The sequence below is a fragment of the Cherax quadricarinatus genome, chromosome 29, assembly GCF_038502225.1.
Source record: "Cherax quadricarinatus isolate ZL_2023a chromosome 29, ASM3850222v1, whole genome shotgun sequence".
NCBI lineage: Eukaryota > Metazoa > Arthropoda > Malacostraca > Decapoda > Parastacidae > Cherax > Cherax quadricarinatus.
In genome coordinates this window covers 36817714-36842910 of record NC_091320.1, presented here as the reverse complement: position 1 = coordinate 36842910, position 25197 = coordinate 36817714, and the positions used below count along the sequence as shown (strand labels likewise).

At 38.6% G+C, this 25197-nt stretch overlaps 1 protein-coding gene across 3 annotated transcripts in view; it reads left to right on the top strand.

Moving 5' to 3' along the window:
* The window catches only part of stan (Protocadherin-like wing polarity protein stan), a 403445-nt gene that overhangs the window by 320784 nt on the left and 57464 nt on the right, over positions 1-25197 (top strand). For 2 of the 3 annotated variants that reach the window (XM_053779307.2, XM_053779309.2), the window contains exons 7-22: positions 3598-3838; positions 4053-4257; positions 6250-6359; positions 7224-7388; positions 8704-8858; positions 11355-11521; positions 11867-12127; positions 12499-12787; positions 13312-13451; positions 15674-15857; positions 15975-16171; positions 17894-18103; positions 20056-20242; positions 21118-21378; positions 21575-21863; positions 22001-22148. In XM_053779307.2, coding sequence (XP_053635282.1) covers positions 3598-3838; positions 4053-4257; positions 6250-6359; positions 7224-7388; positions 8704-8858; positions 11355-11521; positions 11867-12127; positions 12499-12787; positions 13312-13451; positions 15674-15857; positions 15975-16171; positions 17894-18103; positions 20056-20242; positions 21118-21378; positions 21575-21863; positions 22001-22148 — 3209 coding nt within the window. The remainder of the gene's footprint in view (positions 1-3597; positions 3839-4052; positions 4258-6249; positions 6360-7223; positions 7389-8703; positions 8859-11354; positions 11522-11866; positions 12128-12498; positions 12788-13311; positions 13452-15673; positions 15858-15974; positions 16172-17893; positions 18104-20055; positions 20243-21117; positions 21379-21574; positions 21864-22000; positions 22149-25197) is intronic. The other variant, XM_053779308.2, reaches the window with a different exon arrangement.

Sequence of the window (25197 nt, the reverse complement as noted above, 5' to 3'; positions counted from 1 at the left end):
CAGCAAAGAGCAGCTGTGACAACTCCCACTTTGTGTGTGATTCTTTATCTTTTAACTCCACGCCTCTTGCCAAGACCCTCGCATTTACTTCTCTTACAACCCCATCTATAAATATATTAAACAACCACGGTGACATCACACATCCTTGTCTAAGGCCTACTTTTACTGGGAAATAATTTCCCTCTTTCCTACATACTCTAACTTGAGCCTCACTATCCTCGTAAAAACTCTTCACTGCTTTCAGTAACCTACCTCCTACACCATACACTTGCAACATCTGCCACATTGCCCCCCTATCCACCCTGTCATACGCCTTTTCCAAATCCATAAATGCCACAAAGACCTCTTTAGCCTTATCTAAATACTGTTCACTTATATGTTTCACTGTAAACACCTGGTCCACACACCCCCTACCTTTCCTAAAGCCTCCTTGTTCATCTGCTATCCTATTCTCCGTCTTACTCTTAATTCTTTCAATTATAACTCTACCATACACTTTACCAGGTACACTCAACAGACTTATCCCCCTATAATTTTTGCACTCTCTTTTATCCCCTTTGCCTTTATACAAAGGAACTATGCATGCTCTCTGCCAATCACTAGGTACCTTACCCTCTTCCATACATTTATTAAATAATTGCACCAACCACTCCAAAACTATATCCCCACCTGCTTTTAACGTTTCTATCTTTATCCCATCAATCCCGGCTGCCTTACCCCCTTTCATTTTACCTACTGCCTCACGAACTTCCCCCACACTCACAACTGGCTCTTCCTCACTCCTACAAGATGTTATTCCTCCTTGCCCTATACACGAAATCACAGCTTCCCTATCTTCATCAACATTTAACAATTCCTCAAAATATTCCCTCCATCTTCCCAATACCTCTAACTCTCCATTTAATAACTCTCCTCTCCTATTTTTAACTGACAAATCCATTTGTTCTCTAGGCTTTCTTAACTTGTTAATCTCACTCCAAAACTTTTTCTTATTTTCAACAAAATTTGTTGATAACATCTCACCCACTCTCTCATTTGCTCTCTTTTTACATTGCTTCACCACTCTCTTAACCTCTCTCTTTTTCTCCATATACTCTTCCCTCCTTGCATCACTTCTACTTTGTAAAAACTTCTCATATGCTAACTTTTTCTCCCTTACTACTCTCTTTACATCATCATTCCACCAATCGCTCCTCTTCCCTCCTGCACCCACTTTCCTGTAACCACAAACTTCTGCTGAACACTCTAACACTACATTTTTAAACCTACCCCATACCTCTTCGACCCCATTGCCTATGCTCTCGTTAGCCCATCTATCCTCCAATAGCTGTTTATATCTTACCCTAACTGCCTCCTCTTTTAGTTTATAAACCTTCACCTCTCTCTTCCCTGATGCTTCTATTCTCCTTGTATCCCATCTACCTTTTACTCTCAGTGTAGCTACAACTAGAAAGTGATCTGATATATCTGTGGCCCCTCTATAAACATGTACATCCTGAAGTCTACTCAACAGTCTTTTATCTACCAATACATAATCCAACAAACTACTGTCATTTCACCCTACATCATATCGTGTATACTTATTTATCCTCTTTTTCTTAAAATATGTATTACCTATAACTAAACCCCTTTCTATACAAAGTTCAATCAAAGGGCTCCCATTATCATTTACACCTGGCACCCCAAACTTACCTACCACACCCTCTCTAAAAGTTTCTCCTACTTTAGCATTCAGGTCCCCTACCACAATTACTCTCTCACTTGGTTCAAAGGCTCCTATACATTCACTTAACATCTCCCAAAATCTCTCTCTCTCCTCTGCATTCCTCTCTTCTCCAGGTGCATACACGCTTATTATGACCCACTTCTCGCATCCAACCTTTACTTTAATCCACATAATTCTTGAATTTACACATTCATATTCTCTTTTCTCCTTCCATAACTGATCATTTAACATTACTGCTACCCCTTCCTTTGCTCTAACTCTCTCAGATACTCCAGATTTAATCCCATTTATTTCCCCCCACTGAAACTCTCCTACCCCCTTCAGCTTTGTTTCGCTTAGAGCCAGGACATCCAACTTCTTTTCATTCATAACATCAGCAATCATCTGTTTCTTGTCATCCGCACTACATCCACGCACATTTAAGCATCCCAGTTTTATAAAGTTTTTCTTCTTCTCTTTTTTAGTAAATGTATACAGGAGAAGGGGTTACTAGCCCATTGCTCCCGGCATTTTAGTCGCCTCATACGACACGCATGGCTTACGGAGGAAAGATTCTTTTCCACTTCCCCATGGACAATAGAAGAAATAAAAAAGAACAAGAGCTATTTAGAAAAAGGAGAAAAACCTAGATGTATGTATATATATATATGCATGTGCGTGTCTGTGAAGTGTGACCAAAGTGTAAGTAGGAGTAGCAAGATATCCCTGTTATCTAGCGTGTTTATGAGACAGAAAAAGAAACCAGCAATCCTACCATCATGCAAAACAGTTACAGGTTTTTGTTTCACAGTCATCTGGCAGGACGGTAGTACTTCCCTGGGTGGTTGCTGTCTACCAACCTACTACCTACATGAAGTATTGGTCTTAAACGTTAGTGTATTTGAGGGCTATGTGTGGTGTGTAAATATGCAGGGAATTTGGAGCTTGAAGATGAGTTGTGAGATTACTTTAAATGTTATTCTAAGTGCTGAGGAGAGATTCTTGTGGTTTGTACATTTAGAGAGGATGGAATAAAATAGGGTGACTAGGAGGATGTATCCATCTGGGGTGGAGGAGAGGAAAGGTTAGGATCATGCCAAGAAACATTGAAGGGAGGTGGGTAAAGGAGGTTTTGAGTGCAAATGGCTTGGACATCCAACATGCTTGTGTGAGTGCATTAGATTGGAGTGGATGAAGATGACTAGTTTTTATGATTAGACGCAAGGTTACACTAAAGAAAGGATTCGGGGAAACTTGTGCTCGGAAGAAGGGGTAGGGATTGCAGTTTGGAGGGCTGACTTCACAGCCTTCTTTAAGATAGTAATTGAATGAGAGGATATAAATGGTTTTTGGGACTTGACGAGCTGTTGGAGTGTGAGCAAGGTAACATTTTGTGAAGGGATTCAGGAAAAAACTGGTTAGCCAGGCTTGAATCCTGGAGGTAGGAAATATAGTGCCTGCACTTTGAAGGAGGAGTGGTAATATTTGCAGTTTGGAGGGGCATCTGGACTAAAGTATCAGTGCACCTCTGGCAAGACAGTGATAAGAGTGAATGATAGTGAAGTGTTTCTTCTTTTTTCAGGTCACCCTACCTTGGTGGGAGATGGTCAATATTTTAAAAGAAAAAGAAGTTGTTTTTTATTTCCACAATACATATTGCAGTAGTGAAGATTTAGGGTACAGTAGTTGTGTGAAGGAGATCAGAAAGTATAAGCAATTAATTATTTTCCAGACAACTTGTACTAATTTTCTTCAAACTTTCTGGATGGTTGATCATTCTGAGCAAATGATCGTGGAAATATTGACACTTTACTAAATCTGTCAAGATGATTATATTATTATGGATTATGAATGACTTACAGTCACACTTAACCTGCTTTTACTTCCCACAGGTAAAAACTGTGAAGTTAACATGCTAAGCGGGTCATGTTTAGAGGGAGTGTGTATGCATGGCAGCAAGTGTACAGGTGTGGTTGGTAATGGAGGTGGTGCTGGGGGATTCACGTGCACCAACTGCAGTCGTTCTCTCTACCACACCTCAACCTGTGAGCTGAGATCACGTCGCTTCTCCAGCGGCTCCTTCCTCACCTTCCCAGCACTTAAGCAGCGACACAGACTCAACATTAAGATCAGGTAAGTACAGTGATGAATCAGTTTCATTTTGTAATTAAATCTTAAACAAAAATGAAGGACTAGCAAATAATTTATATTATTGTACTTTGTGATGTGCTGTAGGTGTTTGATGCCATTCAGTGACCAAAAATTTACAGAGGTTTATGCTGAATTCTATGAATGAATTTTATGTAGTATGCTGTTTTAATAGTGCTAATGAATACATCTTTCACAGCTTTGCCACCCGTGAGCCAGATGGACTCCTCCTGTACAATGGACGCTACAATGAGAAGCATGACTTTGTTTCACTGGAAATAGTGAGTGGGACTGTGGTGTTCTCGTTTAGCCTGGGAACTACCACCACAAGAGTCTCTGCCTCTCTCCCTGGAGGTGTTGATGATGGAGAGTGGCACACTGTCTCTGTAGACTATTACAACAGAGTTAGTATCAGCTTTCTCATTAATAACAATATTACAGCATATTTATTCTTAGCATTTTACCTCCAGGTTGTCTCCCATCAAGGCAGGATGAACCAGAGAAGGAAACACGTTTATTATCATTTATTCAACTGCTGTCTTGCCAGATGTGTACTGACATCACAACATACTCACCCTCTCCTTCAGTGTAGGCACTACCCTTCTCACTTCCGGGACTGAATTTGGCTAATCAGTTTCCTTGATTCCCTACATAAATATCACCTTGCTCACACACTAACAGCACATTCATTAATCCTTTCGGGGTTTCGGCCGTACTAGAATGGCTTACGCGCAGGGGTTTTTGACGTACTAGTACGCATAAATTCTAGCGCCGTCAAATCTAGTGAGAGAAAGCTGGTAGGCCTACATATGAAAGAATGGGTCTATGTGGTCAGTGTGTGCAGTATAAAAAAAATCCTGCAGCACACAGTGCGTAATGAGAAAAAAAAAAACTTTGATCGTGTTTTTGGATTAAAACAGCGACTTTGCACTGTATTTTCGTATGGTATTTATTGTTGTATTCTAGTTTTCCTGGTCTCATTTTATAGAATGGAAGACATAATACAGAAATTGAGATGATTTTGACTGATTATACAATGAAAAGTACCTTGAAATTGAGCTCAAAGTAGCAGAAATGTTCGATTTTTACCAAAGATCAAAAGTAAACAAATCATGCCAAGATTCCAATACTCATCAACTGGTGAGTCTAATATTCTTTCACAAGTGCGCCAATATTATTTATACCATTTCTACACTAATGCAGTAGTCTGCATAACAGTAAATCTTCTATTTTTTTGTGAGAATAAAAATTCAAAGTGGAAAGCAAAAGAATGTAAGAGGGGCATGGGAACATGACTAATGAACAGAGGAAATGTTATTTTAGTGCCAGGAATGTCTTTCCTGGCACTTTATTCGGAAATTGGCAACTTTTGAAATTTGTGTGAAATTGGCAAAATTGCTAAATTCTGACCACTGTGTTGGATAGTTGAAATCGGTAAATGGGTGATTTCTTGTACTCATTCGATAGAAAAAATGGAGTTCTAGCGAAATAGTTATGATTTTTGTCGACTAGTACACTGGAATTGGCTGAAAATAGGGCTCAAAGTGGGCAAAATCGCCGATGCGTAAATATCGTCAAGACCGTTAACTTCGCGAGAGCATATTTCCGTAAGTTTCCATCAAATTTCATACTTTTGGTGTCATTATGATCGGGAAAAGATTCTCTATCTTTTCATAAGAAAAAATAATATTTTTTTTTTTTAAATTTGGCCGACCCTGAGAACAAGTCTCTGAGAGGACCTGCCGACCCCCAAAGGGTTAAAAAACACATGTCTGTTCACTCCTATCTTATGTGCACAAACAAGCCTGCTGGATGCTCAACCTTCTATAACTCAAAGCTTCCTTTACTACCATCTAACCATTCCTAGGATAATCCACCCCTTCTACCTTCCTCCCCAGACTTGTATACCCTCTTTATCATCATATCCCTCTTTATCTTCTCTACATATCCAAAATGCCTCAACAATCTCTCCTCAGCCCTTTGAATTATACCCTTGGTAAGCCCACATCACCTTTTAATTTCTAAACTATGAATTCTCTGCTTGATATTCACACCACACATCACTGTAAAACATAACATCTCATCTGCCTTTAACTTCCTCCTTGCAGCAGTGTTCAAAAATCATGCCTCACACCCATACATGAGTACTGGTACCACTATACTCAATCTGTCTTTAAATTTTAACATTATTTTGTAATTTGACTGACATTTGCAGTATGTTTAGTGTTATTAGTTTGTAAGCTACATAGTACAGGTATATTAGCTATTGTTTATATTATATGTCTTTAAGGTAGTCAGATTCACTTAGTTTATTAATTGCCGAGTCAGTAAGCAAAATACTGAAATTAAAATATTTTTAAATGTATTAAGCTATTATTTTCAATTTTTATCTTCAGAGTGCGACCATTAGTGTAGACAACTGTGACACAGCTCTGTCTGTCAGGTTTGGTGACAAGATTGGTGACTACTACTGTGCCAATACCACATCTCAGATTCTTGACCCCAGGTGAGTGGTGGGTTCATAAATGTGCTGGAATCGATGAAACACCTTAACTACTGGGAACACCTCTAATCCTTTGCAGTGTAGTCTCCTTTGAAGAGAAGAGTAAGATACTGTACCAGTTAATATTGTGGGAACAAAGGCAGGGGGGAGGGGATCCAGAATTTCTATGTAGGGGAGGAGCTTAGGGATGGCAATTTGGATGGAAAGGGGGTTAGAGGACTGAGGACTTGTCTTGAAGCTGCAATGTTGTTATTTTTATTTAGGAGGTCTTGGGGGGGCTCATGAAGATTATGGGGGCTTCAGCTCCCCCTTGCCTCCCCTCTGGCACAGCTACTGAATAAAGGTAAGAGTTCTATAGGAAGCAACTGATCAACCAGGCTGCAGTGACTGTGTAAGTCTGTGGACCAGAGAAACAGCTGTTTAATCAGGTGGACAGCAGGAAGGTCTGGTCTCTGATCAGGTTGCAAGAATAGAACTCTGAAAACCAATCTTTTATATTTTATACAATAATATAAATATCAGGCATATGTGAGTATGCTAGAGAGGGGTGCATGTTTACAAGTAATTGGTAATAGACATGTTGGAATGTGAGCAGGGTAGCTTTTGTGAAGGGATTCATGGAAACTGGTTAGTTGGACTTGAGTTCTGGAGGTGGGAAGTACAGTGTTTGGACTGTATGTACATGCACATATAGGGTAATCTGATTGTGATGCCAGCACACTTCTGGAAAAATAGTGATTGAGTGAATATTGGTGAATGTGTTTTTTTCTTTGGGTCACCGTACCTGGCAGGAGATGCTGTTGAGTTAAAAATAAAAGTATCAGTTTATTTATGTAACTTATTACTATATTGAATTTCTATTCCTAGGTGTGCCATCCTGACCCAGGCTTGCCACCGCTTCTTAGATGTAACAGGGCCGTTACAAGTTGGAGGACTACCAGCCCTTCCCACCACTTACCAAGTCAAACATCAACACTTCCATGGCTGTATATCAGATCTCTATATTGACCATAAGTTCATTGATCTTACCTCGTAAGTTTATTTAAAAGTTATTATTTGCCTTTATTTTGTTAATGTTGATTTTCAGGATTTGTAAAGATACTGTTCTTTTCTTTCAACGTACCAGCCGTATCCCACTGAGGTGGGGTGGCCCAAAAGGAAAAGCGAAAGTTTCGCCTTTTAAATTTAGTAATATATACAGGAGGCAGGGTGACCCAAAAAGAAAGAAAATCCCCAAAAAGAAAATACTTTCATCATCATTCAACACTTTCACCTCACTTATACATAATCACTGTTTTTGCAGAGCTACCCAGAACACAACAGTTTAAAAGCATATATGTATAAAGATACACAACATATCCCTCCAAACTGCCAATATCCCAAACCCCTCCTTTAAAGTGCAGGCATTGTACTTCCCATTTCCAGTACTCAAGTCCGGCTATATAAAAATAACCGGTTTCCCTGAATCCCTTCACTAAATGTTACCCTGCTCACACTCTAACAGCTCGTCAGGTCCCAAATACCATTCATCTCCATTCACTTCTCTCTAACATGCTCACGCATGCTTACTGGAAGTCCAAGCCCCTCGCCCACAAAATCTCTTTTACCCCCTCCCTCCAACCTTTTCAAGGACGACTCCTACCCCGCCTTCCTTCCCCTACAGATTTATACACTCTCCATGTCATTCTGCTTTGATCCATTCTCTCTAAATGACCAAACCACCTCAACAACCCCTCTTCAGCCCTCTGACTAATACTTTTACTAACTCCACACCTTCTCCTAATTTCCACACTCCGAATTATCTGTATAATATTTACACCACACATTGCCCTTAGACAGGACATCTCCACCGCCTTCTCTCTGCAGCAGTTACAACCCAAGCTTCACACCCATATAAGAGTGTTGGTACCACTATACTTTCATACATTCCCTTCTTTGCCTCCATAGATAATGTTTTTAAAGAATTTTGGTGGTCGCTGCCACAGCCTGGCCAGTACTTCTCTAATATAATAATAATTATAATAATAATTTTAATTTTTATAATAATAATAATAACAATAAGGGGGATTACCAATAGACCTCTGGCTGTATTCAAGAAGGCGCTGGACAGGCACATAAAGTCAGTACCTGACCAGCCGGGCTGTGGTTCGTACGTCGGGTTGTGTGCGGGCAGCAGTAACAGCCTGGTTGATTAGGCCCTGATCCACTATGATGCCTGGTCACAGACCGGCCCATGAGAGTGTTGACCCCCAAAACCCTCTCCAGGTATACTGCACATGTATCTAACTTGCATATTTTTATATCCTGGAATAATACAAATTTTTCTGAGAGCCACTGTGCATTGCAGGTTTGTGGCAGATAATGGGACATTTCCAGGGTGTCCAGAGAAGAATAGTTTCTGTCGCTCTCACCCTTGTCAGAATGGAGGCTCCTGCAGGGAAACATTCGGTACATACATCTGTTCCTGCCCAGATGGCTGGGGTGGAAAAGACTGCTCACAAGGTGTGTCAGCCTTTCAAGGTTTTGCATTTCTAAGATAGTCTGCTTTTCAAAATGTAAATATTATTTTGAATAGCTGTGTACACAGTTCTTTCATGTGGCTGTGCATGAGTATGTATGAGTATACACACTCATCTAAGTTTTTTTCATTTTCTTATAGTTCTTGTCCTTATAGGAGTAGGCTGCTTCTTCCATAAACAATAAATGAAAATGAGGGTCTCTAATTGAACTGTGTTAATTGTTAATATGGTAACAGTACACATTCTCAGAAAAATAAGATAAATAAGTAAACTAGACATGGTATAGAGCATAATTATAGCAGTTTGTTAGACTGTGTATTACAGTTGAGAATCCTTTATCCAACTTGGGACCTAGAGTGTTTCAGATTTTGGATTTTTTTTTTTTTTTTTTTGGATTTTGGAATATTTGTATATCTGAAACCAATCAGAAAAGATGTCCCTGGTGACCCATGCCCTTTTGTTAGCATAATACTGGACTGGTAAGATAGTCACACCTTTAAAACAAAGAAGATGCACGCTTTTACCTACCACAACAAGTTTACACTTACACATACCTGCTTCATTAGCATATCCCAGCACAGTTAATCTGTCTTTGGCATCATTAACTCCTGTAGGAGTTCTCTCATCATCTGTAGTCAGTGCTTTCCTGGGGTAGTAATGCTAGAACACCGATGTCTCAGCATTGTAGATTTGTTCTGCAGTTAGATTTTCATCCAAAACAATTTTGGCAAACACTTCAATGAATTTCTCTGCTGCATCATGATCAGCAGATGCTTTTTCACCACTAATCTTTAAATATTTAATGTCATGCCTCTTTTTAAATTTTTGTAACCAGCCTACTGAATAGTCACAGTTACCTTCAATATTCAGTTCATCATGATAGATTTTTACTTGTTTCATGATCAGCATTCCATTAAGTGGCGTATGCTCACTCCAACGCTGACCAATCCACTCCATTACACGATTGAAATTTTAATTTTTTTTTTCCTCTATGCAGTATTTTTCTACTTTTCATTAACCTCAGTTCATCACTTTCAGCATAGAACTTCAACAGTTTGTCTTTCTGTTTCTGTAGGTGATAGACAGTGTTTGTTTCAGTGCCAGATTCCTCAGTCGCTTCACACTGACAACATTGTCAAGTTTTTTCCAACAACTTTACTTTCTGTGATATAGATAAACATAAATGCTTCCTCTTTTTCTTTTCACTATTACCCATGGGCCTTTTCAACATTTTCAACAGTATCTTTACACCACAGAGCACAAAACACATGGTAATCAGTGAGGAATTGCTGCTGCTCCACCACGATGTGGCACATCATGTCAGCGCTCGAAAAAACTTTTGAATTTTGCAGGTTTTTGGATTTTGGAATTTGGGATAAAGGATTCTGTACTATATTAGATAAAAGGTTGATGGGTAGACTTATGGATGTGAATGTTTTCAGGGGGGGTGACAAATATCAGATCATTATTTATTGGTAGTTTAAGTGAGAATAAGAGGAAGATAGGGTAAAAGGAGAATAGCATTAGTGAGTAAGAGTGAAAAGAAAGTTTATAAGTTAGAGGAGGAGATAAACCATACCACAGGCGGGGTTAGAACCCACGAACTGACGCATTGTGCATTGTGGTGCATTGAGGCATATGTGGAGATAGCTTTATCAGTGGAGGCAAAAAAAAAAAAAGGAATGTACCAGAGTATACTGGTACCAACACTGTTGTATGGGTGTGAGGCATGGATCTTAAACATTGCAGTGAGATGTAGATGAGGCTATGGATATGTTATGTTTGAGGGCAATACATGATGTGAATATTATGCAGAGAATTCTGAGTTTGGGAATTACATGAAGGTGTGGGCTACTAAAAGTATTATTCTGAAGACTGAGGAGAGGTTGTTGAGGTGGTTTGGATATTTAGAGAGTATGGAGCAAAATAGAATGACTAGGAGGATGTATACATCTGGGGTGGAGGGTATGGGGGTAAGGGTCATTCCAGGAATGGTTGTAAAGAGGGGATAAAGGAGGTTTTGAGTGCTAGTAGATTGGATTTCCAACTGGCTTGTATGAGTGCATTAGATAAGAATGAGTGTTTTTTCTGACTTGATGTACTGTTGAAGTGCAGATAGAGTCTCCATGAAGGGATTCACTGCAACTGGATAGTCGGATTTGGGTCCTGGAGGTGGGACTACAGTACATACTTGCGCTTGGAAGGAGGGGTGGGGATATTGCAGTTCAGAGACCTGTCTGAACAGTGATGTTACCATACTTCTGGTAAGACAGTGATTTAATGAGTAACAGTACAAGTGATTTTTATTTTTCAGGTAACCCACCTCAGTGGGAGATGGCTGGTGTGCTGATTAAAAAAATTGTGAATTCTCATAGTGCATTATTTCTCTTTTTACATTGCTATGATAGGAAATTTCCAGTGGGAAACATTGCACTGTAGTTACTACATTCAGATAAGATAAACACCCCTCTCCATACAGGTGTGGAGGTCGTTAAGCAATTTACAGGTGAAGGCTTCCTTGTGTTCAGTCCACAACTGCAGACCATCCAGCTACCCTGGTTCAACAGCCTTTCCTTTAGAACACGAGAACAGTTTGGCCTTCTTATGATAACTCTTGTTGGCCAGAATGCCAACAGTATCATTGAGGTGAGGAAAGAGTCAAAAGTATTGAGAAAGCTCTTTATTTTTATGGTGATAACTATAATAATGGCAGAGAAAGGAAGATTTTTTAAAGAAAGGGAGATATAGTAAATCAGTAAAATATTTAAACAGAGTAATGAAATTATCATAATGTAACTGTTTTCAAAGTTTCTAATGTATTAAATAATAAAACAGCCTTATTAACTTCTGCTTACACCATATATCTTTACTTAATCTTAGTATATCTTTACTTAATCTTAGAAGATTCCTTGATTGTTGTACAGGATAATAAATAAAATATTTAATTCAAAAGCAGTTTTAAAATGTTGGTATATCCCATCTGTGTCCTAGCTGGTCGATGGTTATATCCAGTACCGGTACGAGAATACAACAATTAAGATGGTGGATGCTGTAGTGGATGATGGGCTCTGGCACAATGTTGAGGTGAAGTGGATGAGTGGAGAGGTGTGGATCAACCTTGACTATGGCAACCATGAAATTACAGTCCGAGTTGATGCCCATATAGCTAACCTTTATATTGGGAAGGTGTCAGTGGGAGGTGTACAGCCCTCAGACCCGGCCAAAGTCACGGGCTTCAAGGGCTGTATCAAGGTCAGTGTTATTTGATTATTATAATTTATAATACAGATTTTAAAACAAAACATATTTATTAACCCTTAAACTGTCCAAACATAGATCTACGTTTTTTCAGCATTTGAAAGTATGTAAAAAAACGTAGACCTTTTTTTTTTTACATTTGAAAATGTGTAAAAAAAACTTTGATCTACATTTTTTTTTTATATTTGAAAATATGTAAAAATAACGTAGATCTACTTTTGGAGCACTACGCATGTGAACGTAGATCTGTTTGGACAGTTTAAGGGTTAATGAAAATTCAGTTTGAAAGTTAATAATGCAATTTTTCTAAATCTCTAAAAAAAGTGTTTGTTTATAAATTCTGGACATAATGAATATCATCCCAGGATGTACGTGTAGGCAGCAGCAAGAATGCTTGGCTGCGTCCTACCCATGAGGATGGAGTGCGGGATGGATGTGTTGCATCGGATCCCTGCACTTCCCGTCCCTGCCCACCCAACTCCCAGTGCATCAACACTTGGCAGGGCTATGAGTGCCAGTGCAATAAGGGCTATTATGGTGAAAAATGTGCTGATGTTTGCCACCTAAATCCCTGCAGCAACAATTCCACTTGTGTGCACGATATACACTCGCCAAAAGGCTACCGTTGCGAGTGTCCTACATATGAATTTTCTGGTTAGTTAAAATGCCTAATTTTCTTCTTCCTAGACTTCTGTTGATAAACATTTTTTATTTTGTTTGCCATTTTTAATTGAATGGGTGTGATCCGACAGGTGATAAAAAGACAATTTCAACAAAGACCCTTTTTATTTCTAAAATGTTTTACCCACTAGGGGCTTGAATGTGTTGCATTCAAATAATAGTAAATAAATCACATGGGGAGATGAGGGACTGCCAAGTCAGGTCAGGTACTGCCAGGACAACTCATGTTCTGACAGATCAGATCAGCTGCCATCAAGGTGACATCAAGGGATGCTGGATAGAAGTGAGGTCAGCTGATCAGGTTGTGGTATTTTGTTTTTATATATTGATCCAAGATTGTGTGCATGGGTTAAGACTGCCACCATCCACCGTACCAACACCATAGAGAAAAAATGAGGGATACATATTTTGTCTTAAACATCATATTAATAAAAGGTTTTTTAACTAAAAGTGACTGTTTACCACCAGTTATTAAGGTATTTGCCCTTTCTTTACAGGGGAATATTGTGAGATGGTACTGGATCAACCATGTCCTACCAATTGGTGGGGATATCCTGTGTGTGGTCCCTGCCACTGTGACATAGATAAAGGTTATGATGGAGACTGTAACAAGACAACTGGGGAGTGCCGTTGTGAGGTAAGTTCATTGAAAGTATTGTGACATAAATCATTAGCATTGAGGAAGTGTGCTTATCCATGCTTCTTTTTGAGTGTAATGTTAGTTTTTTTTTTTTTTAGCACATCGGTCATTTCCCACTGAGGCAAGTTAGTTTTATATACATTTAACCCTTTGGGGGTTTCGGACGTACTAGTACGTCTTACGACCCAGGGTTTTTGACGTACTAGTACGCCTAAATTCTAGCACCCTCAAATCTAGTAAGAGAAGGCTGGTAGGCCTACATATGAAAGAATGGGTCTACGTGGTCAGTGTGCGCAGTATAAAAAAAATCCTGCAGCACACAGTGCGTAATGAGGAAAAAAAAACTTTGACCGTGTTTTTGGATTAAAACAGCGACTTTGCACTGTATTTTCGTATGGTATTTATTGTTGTATTCTAGTTTTCTTGGTCTCATTTTATAGAATGGAAGACATATTACAGAAATTGAGATGATTTTGACTGTTTTACAATGAAAAGTACCTTGAAATTGAGCTCAAAGTAGCAGAAATGTTCGATTTTTACCAAAGTTCAAAAGTAAACAAATCATGCTAAGCGTCCAATACACATCAACTGGTGAGTCTAATATTCTTTCACAAGTGTGCTGATATTATTTATACCATTTCTACACTAATGCAGTAGTCTGCATAACAGTAAATCTTATTTTTGTTTTTGTGAGAATAAAAATTCAAAGTGGAAAGCAAAAGAAATATAAGAGGGGCCTGGGGATGTGACTAACGAACAGAGAACTTGTTATTTTAGTGCCAGGAATGTCTTTCCTGTTTATTCTGGACCCTATTCGGAAATTGGCATCTTTTGAAATTTGTGTGAAATTGGCAAAATTGCTAAATTCTGACCACTTTATTGGATAGTTGAAATCGGTAAATGGGTGGTTTCTTGTACTCATTCGATAGAAAAAATGGAGTTCTAGCAAAATAATTACGATTTTTGTTGACTAGTACACTGGAATTGGCCGAAAATAGGGCTCAAAGTGGGCAAAATCGCCGATGCGTAAACATCGTCGAGACCGCTAACTTCGCGAGAGCATAATTCCGTAAGTTTTCCATCAAATTTCATACTTTTGGTGTCATTATGATCGAGAAAAGATTCTCTATCTTTTCATAGAAAAAATAATTTTTTTTTTTATTTGGCCGACCCTGAGAACAAGTCTCTGAGAGGACCTGTCGACCCTCAAAGGGTTAATATTCAATAATTCACATGCTTTCACCTCCAACAAAATTTACTTTTTGCCAGCATTTACTCATATAAAGCAGAAATATGGCTTTGTACCTTTTTTTTCAACACACTGGCTGTTTCCCACCAAGGCAGGTGACCTAAAAAAGAGACACTTTTGTACATATTTATGTCATTTTAAATTCTATATGGCAAAACTTTTATCAAATTTTGTTACTTGATTTGTTTGTTTGTTTCTCATGATTTATTATACACTATCCAGCACTATTTTATGTTCTACTTATTTCAGTATTGTTAATTTCCTGAATACATTCCTTGCATAGTGTAAAACATTTTTAACATAGCCCCTTCCCACCAAAGCAGTTGGAAAAACGTGTTCATCATCACCTGCTCCCTAAATGTCTCTCTAGGAAGATGCAGAAGTCATGATCCAGTAATATGACCTCTTGATTCCCACCAATTTCATTCCCCCCATCTTAAGCACTACAACTGTTGTACTTCCTACCTCATGTCCCGCTAAGTGGATTCCCTGAATCCCTACATACATGTACATATCACATCATTCACAAAAACAGCACATCAAATTAAAAAAAATAGTTCATTTGTCAATCTACTCCACTACAGCATGTTTCATAGACTTATCTGCAGGAACATCCACTTTCAGCTATTCACTTTTCTGTATCCTTACTGCCAGGTACATACACCCATGTCTTCCTTGTTAGAGTTCATGGGTTCAAACCTAAAGCATTAACACGTAACAATTTTGTAAAAGAGAATATTTTTATTACTGGTGTACACAGAAGTGTTTCTCCTTTTTTGGGTTAGCTACCTCAGTGGGATATGACTGGTGTGTTAAATCTTTTTTGTTTTTTCTACTTTGCTAAATTAAGAATATTGATCTGAAATACTTGTGTCTACTCTGGCAGTAGCTTAAATTATTTATAACTTAAAAATGCATTATCTTTAAGTCCTCTTTGGTGGTAATACAATGTATATTATACATTCTTTAGGAAAACCACTACCAACCTGATGAATCATCTGCTTGTTATGACTGTGACTGCTACCTGGTTGGGTCATATGGTGGCTCTTGTGATCCTATTACTGGTCAGTGTCGCTGTCGTCCTGGGGTCATTGGGCGACGTTGTGATCAGTGTGCGAATGCCTTTGCCCAAGTCACCATTATGGGCTGTGAAAGTAAGGAAATTTTTATCATTACTAATTTGTAAAATATATTTCAGCATACAGTATTCTTTAGACTCGCATTGTTATTCATAATTTTAGTTAACTTCATGATAATCCTGTGTTTTGCAGTTGTGTATGATGGATGCCCCAAAAATTTTGCGGATTTGATATGGTGGGATGAGACACCTTTTGATGGTACAACAGTACAACAGTGTCCCTATGGTGCCCAGGGTCAGGCTTCTCGTGTCTGCCACAGAGAAATAGGATGGGGACTGCCAGACATGTTCAATTGTGTGTCGGACACATTTATAGAGTTGCGTGACTTGGTAAGCACATTCTTCTGCAAATTAATATGTATCAGACCTCTGTATCTCATATTGAGAACCCTGTGAATGTAAAATGCAGTTATACCCCAAAGCTTTCATGACACCAAAGTGTTATGTAGTGAAGACTTTCAGAGTGATAAATTTTCACGGTCCTAGATAGTAGGTTGGTAGACAGCAACCGCCCAGGGAGGTATTACTGTCCTGCCAAGTGAGTGTAAAACGAAAGCCTGTAATTGTTTTACATGATAGTATAATTGCTGGTGTCTTTTGTCTGTCTCATAAATATGCAGGGTTACAGGTACGTCTTGCTACTTCTATTTACACTTAGGTCACACTACACATATGTGTATAAGCATATATATATATACACACCCCTCTGGGTTTTCTTCTATTTTCTTTCTAATTCTTGTTCTTGTTTATTTCCTCTTATCTCCATGGAGAAGTAAACAGAATTCTTCCTCTGTAAGCCATGCGTGTCATAAGAGGCGACTAAAATGCCGGGAGCAAGGGGCTAGTAACCCCTTCTCCTGTATATATTACTAAATTTAAAAAGAGAAACTTTAGTTTTTTCTTTTGGGCCACCCCACCTCAGTGGGATACGGCTGGTACGTTGAAAGAAGAAGAAACATGCAAGATTTCAGGTACGTCTTGCTACTTCTACTTACACTTAGGTCACACTACACATACATGTACAAGCATATATATACACACACCCCTCTGGGTTTTCTGCTATTTTCTTTCTAGTTCTTGTTCTTGTTTATTTCCTCTTATCTCCATGAGGAAGTGGAACAGAATTCTTCCTCCGTAAGCCATGCGTGTTGTAAGAGGCGACTAAAATGCTGGGAGCAAGGGGCTAGTAACCCCTTCTCCTGTATAAATTACTAAATTTAAAAAAGAGAAACTTTTGTGTTTCTTTTTGGGCCACCCTACCTCGGTAGGATACGGCCGGTTTGTTGAAAGAAGAAGAAAATTTTCATGGTCTCACCACAGCACAGGATATATCATTACTTCCACTAAAACTAAAGTACGTACATTTAATAAGATTACAGATGAAATTCCTAACAAGCATGTGCCTACAGTTAATGATCTGTATGTGTGAATTTCTATTTATAGCTATGGAAGCAGCCAAGTTTGTGTTACCCCAACTTCAGTATTTGTTCTGTCCTAAATTTTTGTGATGATGCAGGCAGTTGTAGCACTTGTCTCTTCCTTGTAAACCATACCATTGTTCTGCCACTTTTTCAGAGAAAGGTTTCTAGTATTCTTTTTAGCAGCTCTTCTTCCTTAGTTTTTATACATGTCCTCATTTTCTGCCTTTTTACGGCATTAGGAAACCTTCCTTAGCATTTCTATTGAATCTTTACGATCTTTAATGTGGTTATCATTCTCCAATTTTTTCCTCCATTCTCATACTAGTCAAAGATAGCAAGTCACAAACTTTCAGGCTTTCTTCATAACTATTGCCATTTAGCTCTGGAGATTAATTTGTAACTGGTCTCTGGACCAGAGTTTATCCACATGTTTTTTAAGGATAATTTAGATATAAACAAGAATACATAAGCAATTGTGCTGAGAGGTCAGAATATACATTCACTTGCATGTCAGTAATTAGTACAGTTAAGTGAATCTATCAGTTAGGTAGCCTCTGGGTACAGTAATAGGTTGATGACTGTATTTTAAATTTTAGAGGTTGATTTGCTGTAATTTAAAAAAAAATTTCAGCTTGAGAGCCTTGAAAGTCAAGAATTAGAGATCACAACATACCTGGCAGTGAAAATCTCTGAGGACGTAAATTATGCCTGCTCTGTGACGCCTGCTATGTGGGGCTCAGATGTCCTTATTGCCTCACGTCTCCTTATCCTGCTGCTTGAGTATGAAACCCATCAGGAGGGACTCAACCTTACTCACCGTCAAGACCGACACTACATTCAAGTAGGAAATGAGAGTAGTATGAAATGAGAGTAGTATCATTTTATTAACTAATCATTGCATAAGTTTGCATATTGCTTAGGGGAATTTAATTAATTTCATGTGTAAACAGCTTGTGGAACAGGCTTTAGTCAATACACAAGGATGCACAACAAGCAGATTTATACAAGAGTAGTCAGGTAACTGTTTGGGTCAATGAGGTCGCTGTCTGGGTGAAATGTACGATAAGGGCACTGCAGTTGGTCTGCCAGTCCTTCTGATGACCTATTTATGTAAGAGGACTTGGAAAAATGGTTTTGCTACAATGAAAGCTTCCTTACTGTTGAATTGTAGATTAGCACAGCTTGCAAGTATCAGCAGTGTTCTTAGAGCTGTCTTCCAGATGCCAAAATTTCTTGCATACATCCATAATAGCAGGAGACCATGCACATAAAATATACACCTTACTGAAACCAGAGAAAAACAGACAGAAGATTTGTCCTTCCTACAGGCCACACCACAGGATTTAATGCACCCATCCTTGTCAGAAGCAACATAAATGTTGCCGCTGTTACATCCAGCACCATCAGATTGACCAGGCATAAAAGAGAATTGCCAGAACCACAACAACACAAGAATTTACATCATCCCACATGGTAGTTGTGACCAGAAATTTGTAGGGAAAACCTCCTGTAGTTTATAGCTTAGGTTTCAAGAATGTCATGTGCAGAACTCAACACAAATAACACCTGCATGAAACACAGGGACAAGACTGCACACCTGATGACTCAGAACTCCCATCTGGTCATTAAGGAAATTTACAAAGTACAATGCATATTTCTGGAGGTGGCATTAATCTGCACACCGAATACAAGGCAACATATTCAAACCATACCCCCGGCCGGGATTGAACCCGCGGTCATAGAGTCTCGAAACTCTAGCCCGTCGCGTTAGCCACTAGACCAGCTAGCCACAATAAGATTCATCCAACTAGGTATATTTCTACACCATAGGAAGGTTAGCACAGGCACCACTGTGACCACAATTGCAAGTTTTTACAGACGAATCTCCAGCTAGCGTGGCCGTGACGAACTCTAGCTCAAGTCCCTTCACTGCCGTCAACAGTGGTACCTGTGCTAACCTTCCTATGGTGTAGAAATATACCTAGTTGGATGAATCTTATTGTGGCTAGCTGGTCTAGTGGCTAACGCGACGGGCTGGAGTTTTGAGACTCTATGACCGCAGGTTCAATCCCGGCCGGGGGTATGGTTTGTTTGCAATCGTGTCATTACGATTTCTTGAGTCATGTTGACGGCAGTGAAGGGACTTAAGCTAGAGTTCGTCACGGCCACGCTAGCTGGAGATTCGTCTGTAAAAACTTGCATTTGTGGTCACAGTGGTGCCTGTGCTAACCTTCCTATGGTGTGTAGAAATATACCTAGTTGGATGAATCTTATTGTGGCTAGCTGGTCTAGTGGCTAATGCAACGGGCTGGAGTTTTGAGACTCTATGACCACGGGTTCAATCCCGGCCGGGGGTATGGTTTGTTTGCAATCGTGTCATTACAACATGTTCAAATTTTCAGTTTAGCCTAACTTATATTAACAAGTCATTGAAAGAACCAGTGTTGTTATGTTACACCTCACACACACACATTGACCTCACTGACCTGGTCAGTCACCTCACTATGCTTGTATGAATTTACTTGTTGTTCATCTCTGTGTATTGGCTGAGGAAAACTGCCACAGCAAAACATCTCAATAAGGTTCCTCTCTGCAATTATCTTGTTCTTCAGCTGTATATGGTGTTTTATATTTTACATATTTGTATTTGCCTGTATTTAAAGTTACTTGAGGTTTTATTGATAGGAATATGCTCTAAACTTAATAGTAGAGTACATATACAGTTTTTAATACATTAGTTATTTCCCATCATTAATATTTAATTTTTAACATTTAATTTTTCTTTTATTGCAGAATTTGGTAGAATCAGCATCTGTGATCCTACAGCCAGTATATGCCCCACACTGGCAGAGAATCAATGGTGTAGAAGGCTTTGGTGCAGATTCTTTGCTCACAAAAATGGATGAATATGTGGCTACTCTAGCCACCAGTCAAAGCGATACTTACACTACTCCATTTGAAATTCCTACCAAATATGTTGGTTAGTATATGAAAAAACTACGAGGAAATAATTTTCAGAGATTTTTTTTTTAACACACCAGCCATCTCCCACCGAGGTAGGGTGACCTAAAAAAAAAAAAAACTTTCGCCATCTTTCACTGTATCACTGTCTTGGCAGTGGCTTGCCGATACTATAGTTCAGATGCCCCTCCAAACTGTAATTATCCCCGCCCTTCTTTCAGAGTGCCAGCACTGTACTTCCCACCTGCAAGATAATACATACTTTACATATTGATATAAGTGGTCTGAAATATGTGTAAATTCTTTAGATTAAGAAATTATTGATTTGTTTGTTGTTTTGTTGCACACTGAATTCAGGGAAACCAGTTAGCTGGACTTGAGTCCTGGAGATGGGAAGTACAGTGCCTGCACTTTAAAAGAGGGGTGGGAATATTTGCAGTTTGGAATGGCATCTGAACTGTAGTTTCTGGCAAGACAGTGATAAAGTGAATGATGGTGAAAGTGTTTCTTTTTTGGGTCACCCTATCTCAGTGGTAGATGGCCTGTGCAATAAAAAAAAATACTGTACCTATGCTAAGTATCTCAATACCAACAGGAACTCAAAGAGTAGCTACCTCCAGTGAATTATTATAAAAGTTTTCATTGGAGAAAAGGAAACCGTAAAATCAGGGTGGATAAAGAAGAGGTTGAATATGTTGTGTTTAAATTATTAACTTGATATTCATGGGGAAATGTTTTGCCTACTAATAATTTGATAGAGCCCCTAGTGGGCAAAACATTTCCTTAATAAAATATAATTGGCACATGTATGTGTCTACTCCACAATATTTTACTTATATAAAAACTTCATTATTTATTAGGGAGAATCCTCATTAATGATCCTTCTTTGTGCAGTGTTTGGGATGGACACTGTATCAGCAGATGAACTGTATGGATACAGTCAGTCAGGGTTTGTGGTGGGACATGATGACCGAGTGGATCACGTGATCATTCCTGAGACTTCTTCTCTAGTGGATAAACATTACCCAGGTCAGGGCCAAGTTTCTGTCATTGTCCCAAAGTACAACAACTATCTCAAGAACCAGCAAACATGGGTACATAACACAAACATCCGCATTCCTTTATCACTGGTTGGCATTCCAGATGTTAAACAGGGTAAGTTGACAGTTTTATGAAAAGTATATTTAAGTACTACAGTATAAACAAATAAATAATTTAATTATATTTTAATGTATTAATGCCAGTACATACATTGGATATAAAAAAAAATTACTGTCAGGTATTAGAGATGAGAATGCACATGATTATGATCTGCAATAGACTAATTGTGTAGACATGTTCCTTATAACAGATGAGACCTCGACCTCAGGCACCCTGGGCAGTACTCGTGCGGTAGTGAGCTATGTCGTGTTCCGTTCACTGGGCATACTACTTCCTGAGACTTACGATGTGGATGTGGAGCAGCGATGGGGTGTTGGCTTAGCTGTGCGCTCTCCAGTATTCACTGTTGCTGTGCACACGTCTGATGGTGGATTGGTCAAAAATAAAATTGATGTGGATGTGAGACTTAGGTTTCGATTGGGTCATGTTGGAAAACGAGCCAACCCTCAATGTGTTACCTGGGTTGATAAACATGATAGGTAAGTATTGATTAGATGGTATATTTTATATACTCACTACAAAATACTATAAATAGATTATTGATATTGCATTTAGAATAAGAACTTGTGTCCGGCAATGTATATTAATAATTATTGTGACATGCACTTGGCACTAGCAATAGTGGGGGTGTGTGGACACGTGATGGCTGTGAAACCAGCGAGGCAGAACATGGCTATGGTGAATACATTAATGATACCTTCATCAACTGCACCTGCAACCACCTCTCCAGTTTTGCTGTCATCCTTAATGATGCTGAGGCAGAGGTCAGTGTTGACGTTCATCATACTTTATATATGAAAATTAAACAGTAACAACACTGTGCTAGCCAGGGATTCGAACCCATGTTGTACTGGCCTGCCTCATGGTAAGCGAGAACCACATGACGCTTTAAACTACAGGACCTGTGGTCCTGTGGCTTAAAGCGTCATGTGGTTCTCGCTTACCATGAGGCAGGCCAGTACAACATGGGTTCGAATCCTTGGCTAGCGCAGTGTTGTTATTGATCAATAACACTTGTCCGTGGTTACAATAATATGAAAATTAAAATGAAAGTTTTTTTCCAAAAAGGGTTAATAGTAATTGCAAATATAAATAGTTATAAAAAGATACAGGCTATTTGGAAAGCCATTGATATGAAAAACATTTTAGGCATAATAAAACTATATATGTACATGTGGGCCCCACTTATACAGCAGGTTAGGTTCCTGGTTATGGCTGTCAAGCAAAAATTGCTGTAAAATGAAACATAGCCTTTTTTTCATTTTCAAATGCATTTAAAAGCCTGATAACATGTTTACACTATCATATACTATTAGGTGAGCAATAGAGCTAGGCCTGTAAAATGCACACATTGCTCACTTTAACATATTTTCGTCCTTAGCTTAAAGTGAGTGGCGAATATATTTATTGTAGGAAGTCTGAATAAATGAAAAGTGGGTATAATTGAAAATCACTGTATAAGCATAATGCTGTAAAGCGAAGCGCTGTAAAGTGGGGCCCCTCCTGTATGTACTATGTTAACTAAATATAAGAGAAAGAAGGGATAGTGACATGGGGAAAATGCAAATTGCAAGAAATATAGTGTATGTCAGTAGAATGAATTGTGGAATGTAAGGAAAATTTTGCATGTACCACCCACCAGGACATTTTGAAATGTTATATTACTTACAGATAAATATTGAGAAACTGTGTACATATTTGGGCAGAAAAATATTCCTCACCAACACTCATATTTAGCCTTAACCCTTTCAGGGTCCACAGGCCCTCTCAAAGACTTGTTCTCAGGATCCCCCAAAATTCAAAAAAAAAAAAATATATTTTTTCTTATGAAAAGATAGAGAATCTTTTCCTGATCATAATGACACCAAAAGTATGAAATTTGATGGAAAACTTACGGAATTATGCTCTCACGAAGTTAGTGGTCTCGACGATGTTTATGCATCGGCGATTTTGCCCACTTTGAGCCCTGTTTTCGGCCAATTCCAATGTACTAGTCGACAAAAATCATACCTATTTTGCTAGAACTCCATTTTTTTCTATCGAATGACTATAAGAATCCACCTATTAACCAATCTCAACTATCCAATACAGTGGTCAGAATTAAGCAACTTTACCAATTTCACACAAATTTCAAAAGATGCCAATTTCCAAATAGGGTCCAGAATAAACAAGAAAGACATTCCTGGCACTAAAATAACATTTCCTCTGTTCATTAGTCACATCCCCAGGCCCCTCTTACATTTCTTTTGCTTTCCACTTTCAATTTTTATTCTCACAAAAAATAGAAGATTTACTGTTATGCAGACTACTGCATTAGTGTAGAAATGGTATAAATAACATCGGCGCACTTGTGAAAGAATATTAGACTCACCAGTTGACGTGTATTAGACGCTTAGCATGATTTGTTTACTTTTGAACTTTGTTAAAAATTGAACATTTCTGCTACTTTGAGCTCAATTCCAAGGTACTTTTCATTGTAAAACCAGTCAAAATCATCTCAATTTCTGTAATATGTCTTCCATTCTATACAGTGAGACCAGGAAAACTAGAATACAACAATAAATACCATACGAAAATGTAGTGCAAAGTCGCTGTTTTAATCCAAAAACACGGTCAATGTTTTTTTTCTCGTTACGCACTGCTGCAGGATTTTTTTTATACTGTGCACACTGACCACATAATCCCATTCTTTCATATGTAGGCCTACCAGCTTTCTCTCACTAGATTTGAAGGCACTAGAATTTATGAGTACTAGTACATCATGGACCATGGTGTGTAAGCCATACTAGTACGGCCGAAACCCTGAAAGGGTTATTCCCAGTTTAAAAGCTTGATAATTATACTTTATTAACTTTTAATTAATTTGTTATATACAGTGGAACCTCGGCTTACATACGTCCCACCATGCGAAGTTTTCAGGATATGAACCGTCGTTCAGTTGATTTCTTGCTTCTGGATACGAACAAAATTTCAGGATGCATACTTCCCCCTCAAGGGAGGTTCCTTAAATAAATAAATAAATAAAATATTTATTTCTTTGCAAAGGTTACAATGTGTGTTTACATATCATGATATGATTGGAACAAAGAAAGCCTCTATCATGCTGAGGTATTTCGGGCAGACCTAACCTAATACTAATAGACTACTTAAGTCTAGACAGGTGAAAAGTGTACTAGTAGTGGTTACCAATGTTTTGCTGATGGTGCCACCAACTACTGGCAGCCTTTTGAAGTTTCTCCTTACTGTTATTATTATTATATTGTATTATTATTCTTTCTTTCAATGCACCAGCCATATCCCACCAAGGTGGGGTGGCCCAAAAAGAAAAACAGAAGTTTCTCATTTTAAATTTAGTAATATATACAGGAGAAGGGGTTACTAGCCCCTTGCTCCCGGCATTTTAGTCGCCTCTTACAACACGCATGGCTTACGGAGGAAGAATTCTGTTCCACTTCCCCATGGAGATAAGAGGAAATAAACAAGAACAAGAACTAGAAAGAAAACAAAAGAAAACCCAGAGGAGTGTGTGTATATATATGCTTGTACATGTATGTGTAGTGTGACTTAAGTGTAAGTAGAAGTAGCAAGATGTACCTGAAATCTTGCATGTGTATGAGACAGAAAAAAAAAGACACCAGCAATCCTACCATCATGTAAAACAATTACAGGTTTCCGTTTTACACTCACTTGGCAGGATAGTAGTACCTCTCTGGGCGGTTGCTGTCTACCAAACTGCTACTGTATTATTATTATTGTTGTTATAATAATAATGATCATGATTAGTAGTAGTAGTAGTACGTATATGGTGGGGGG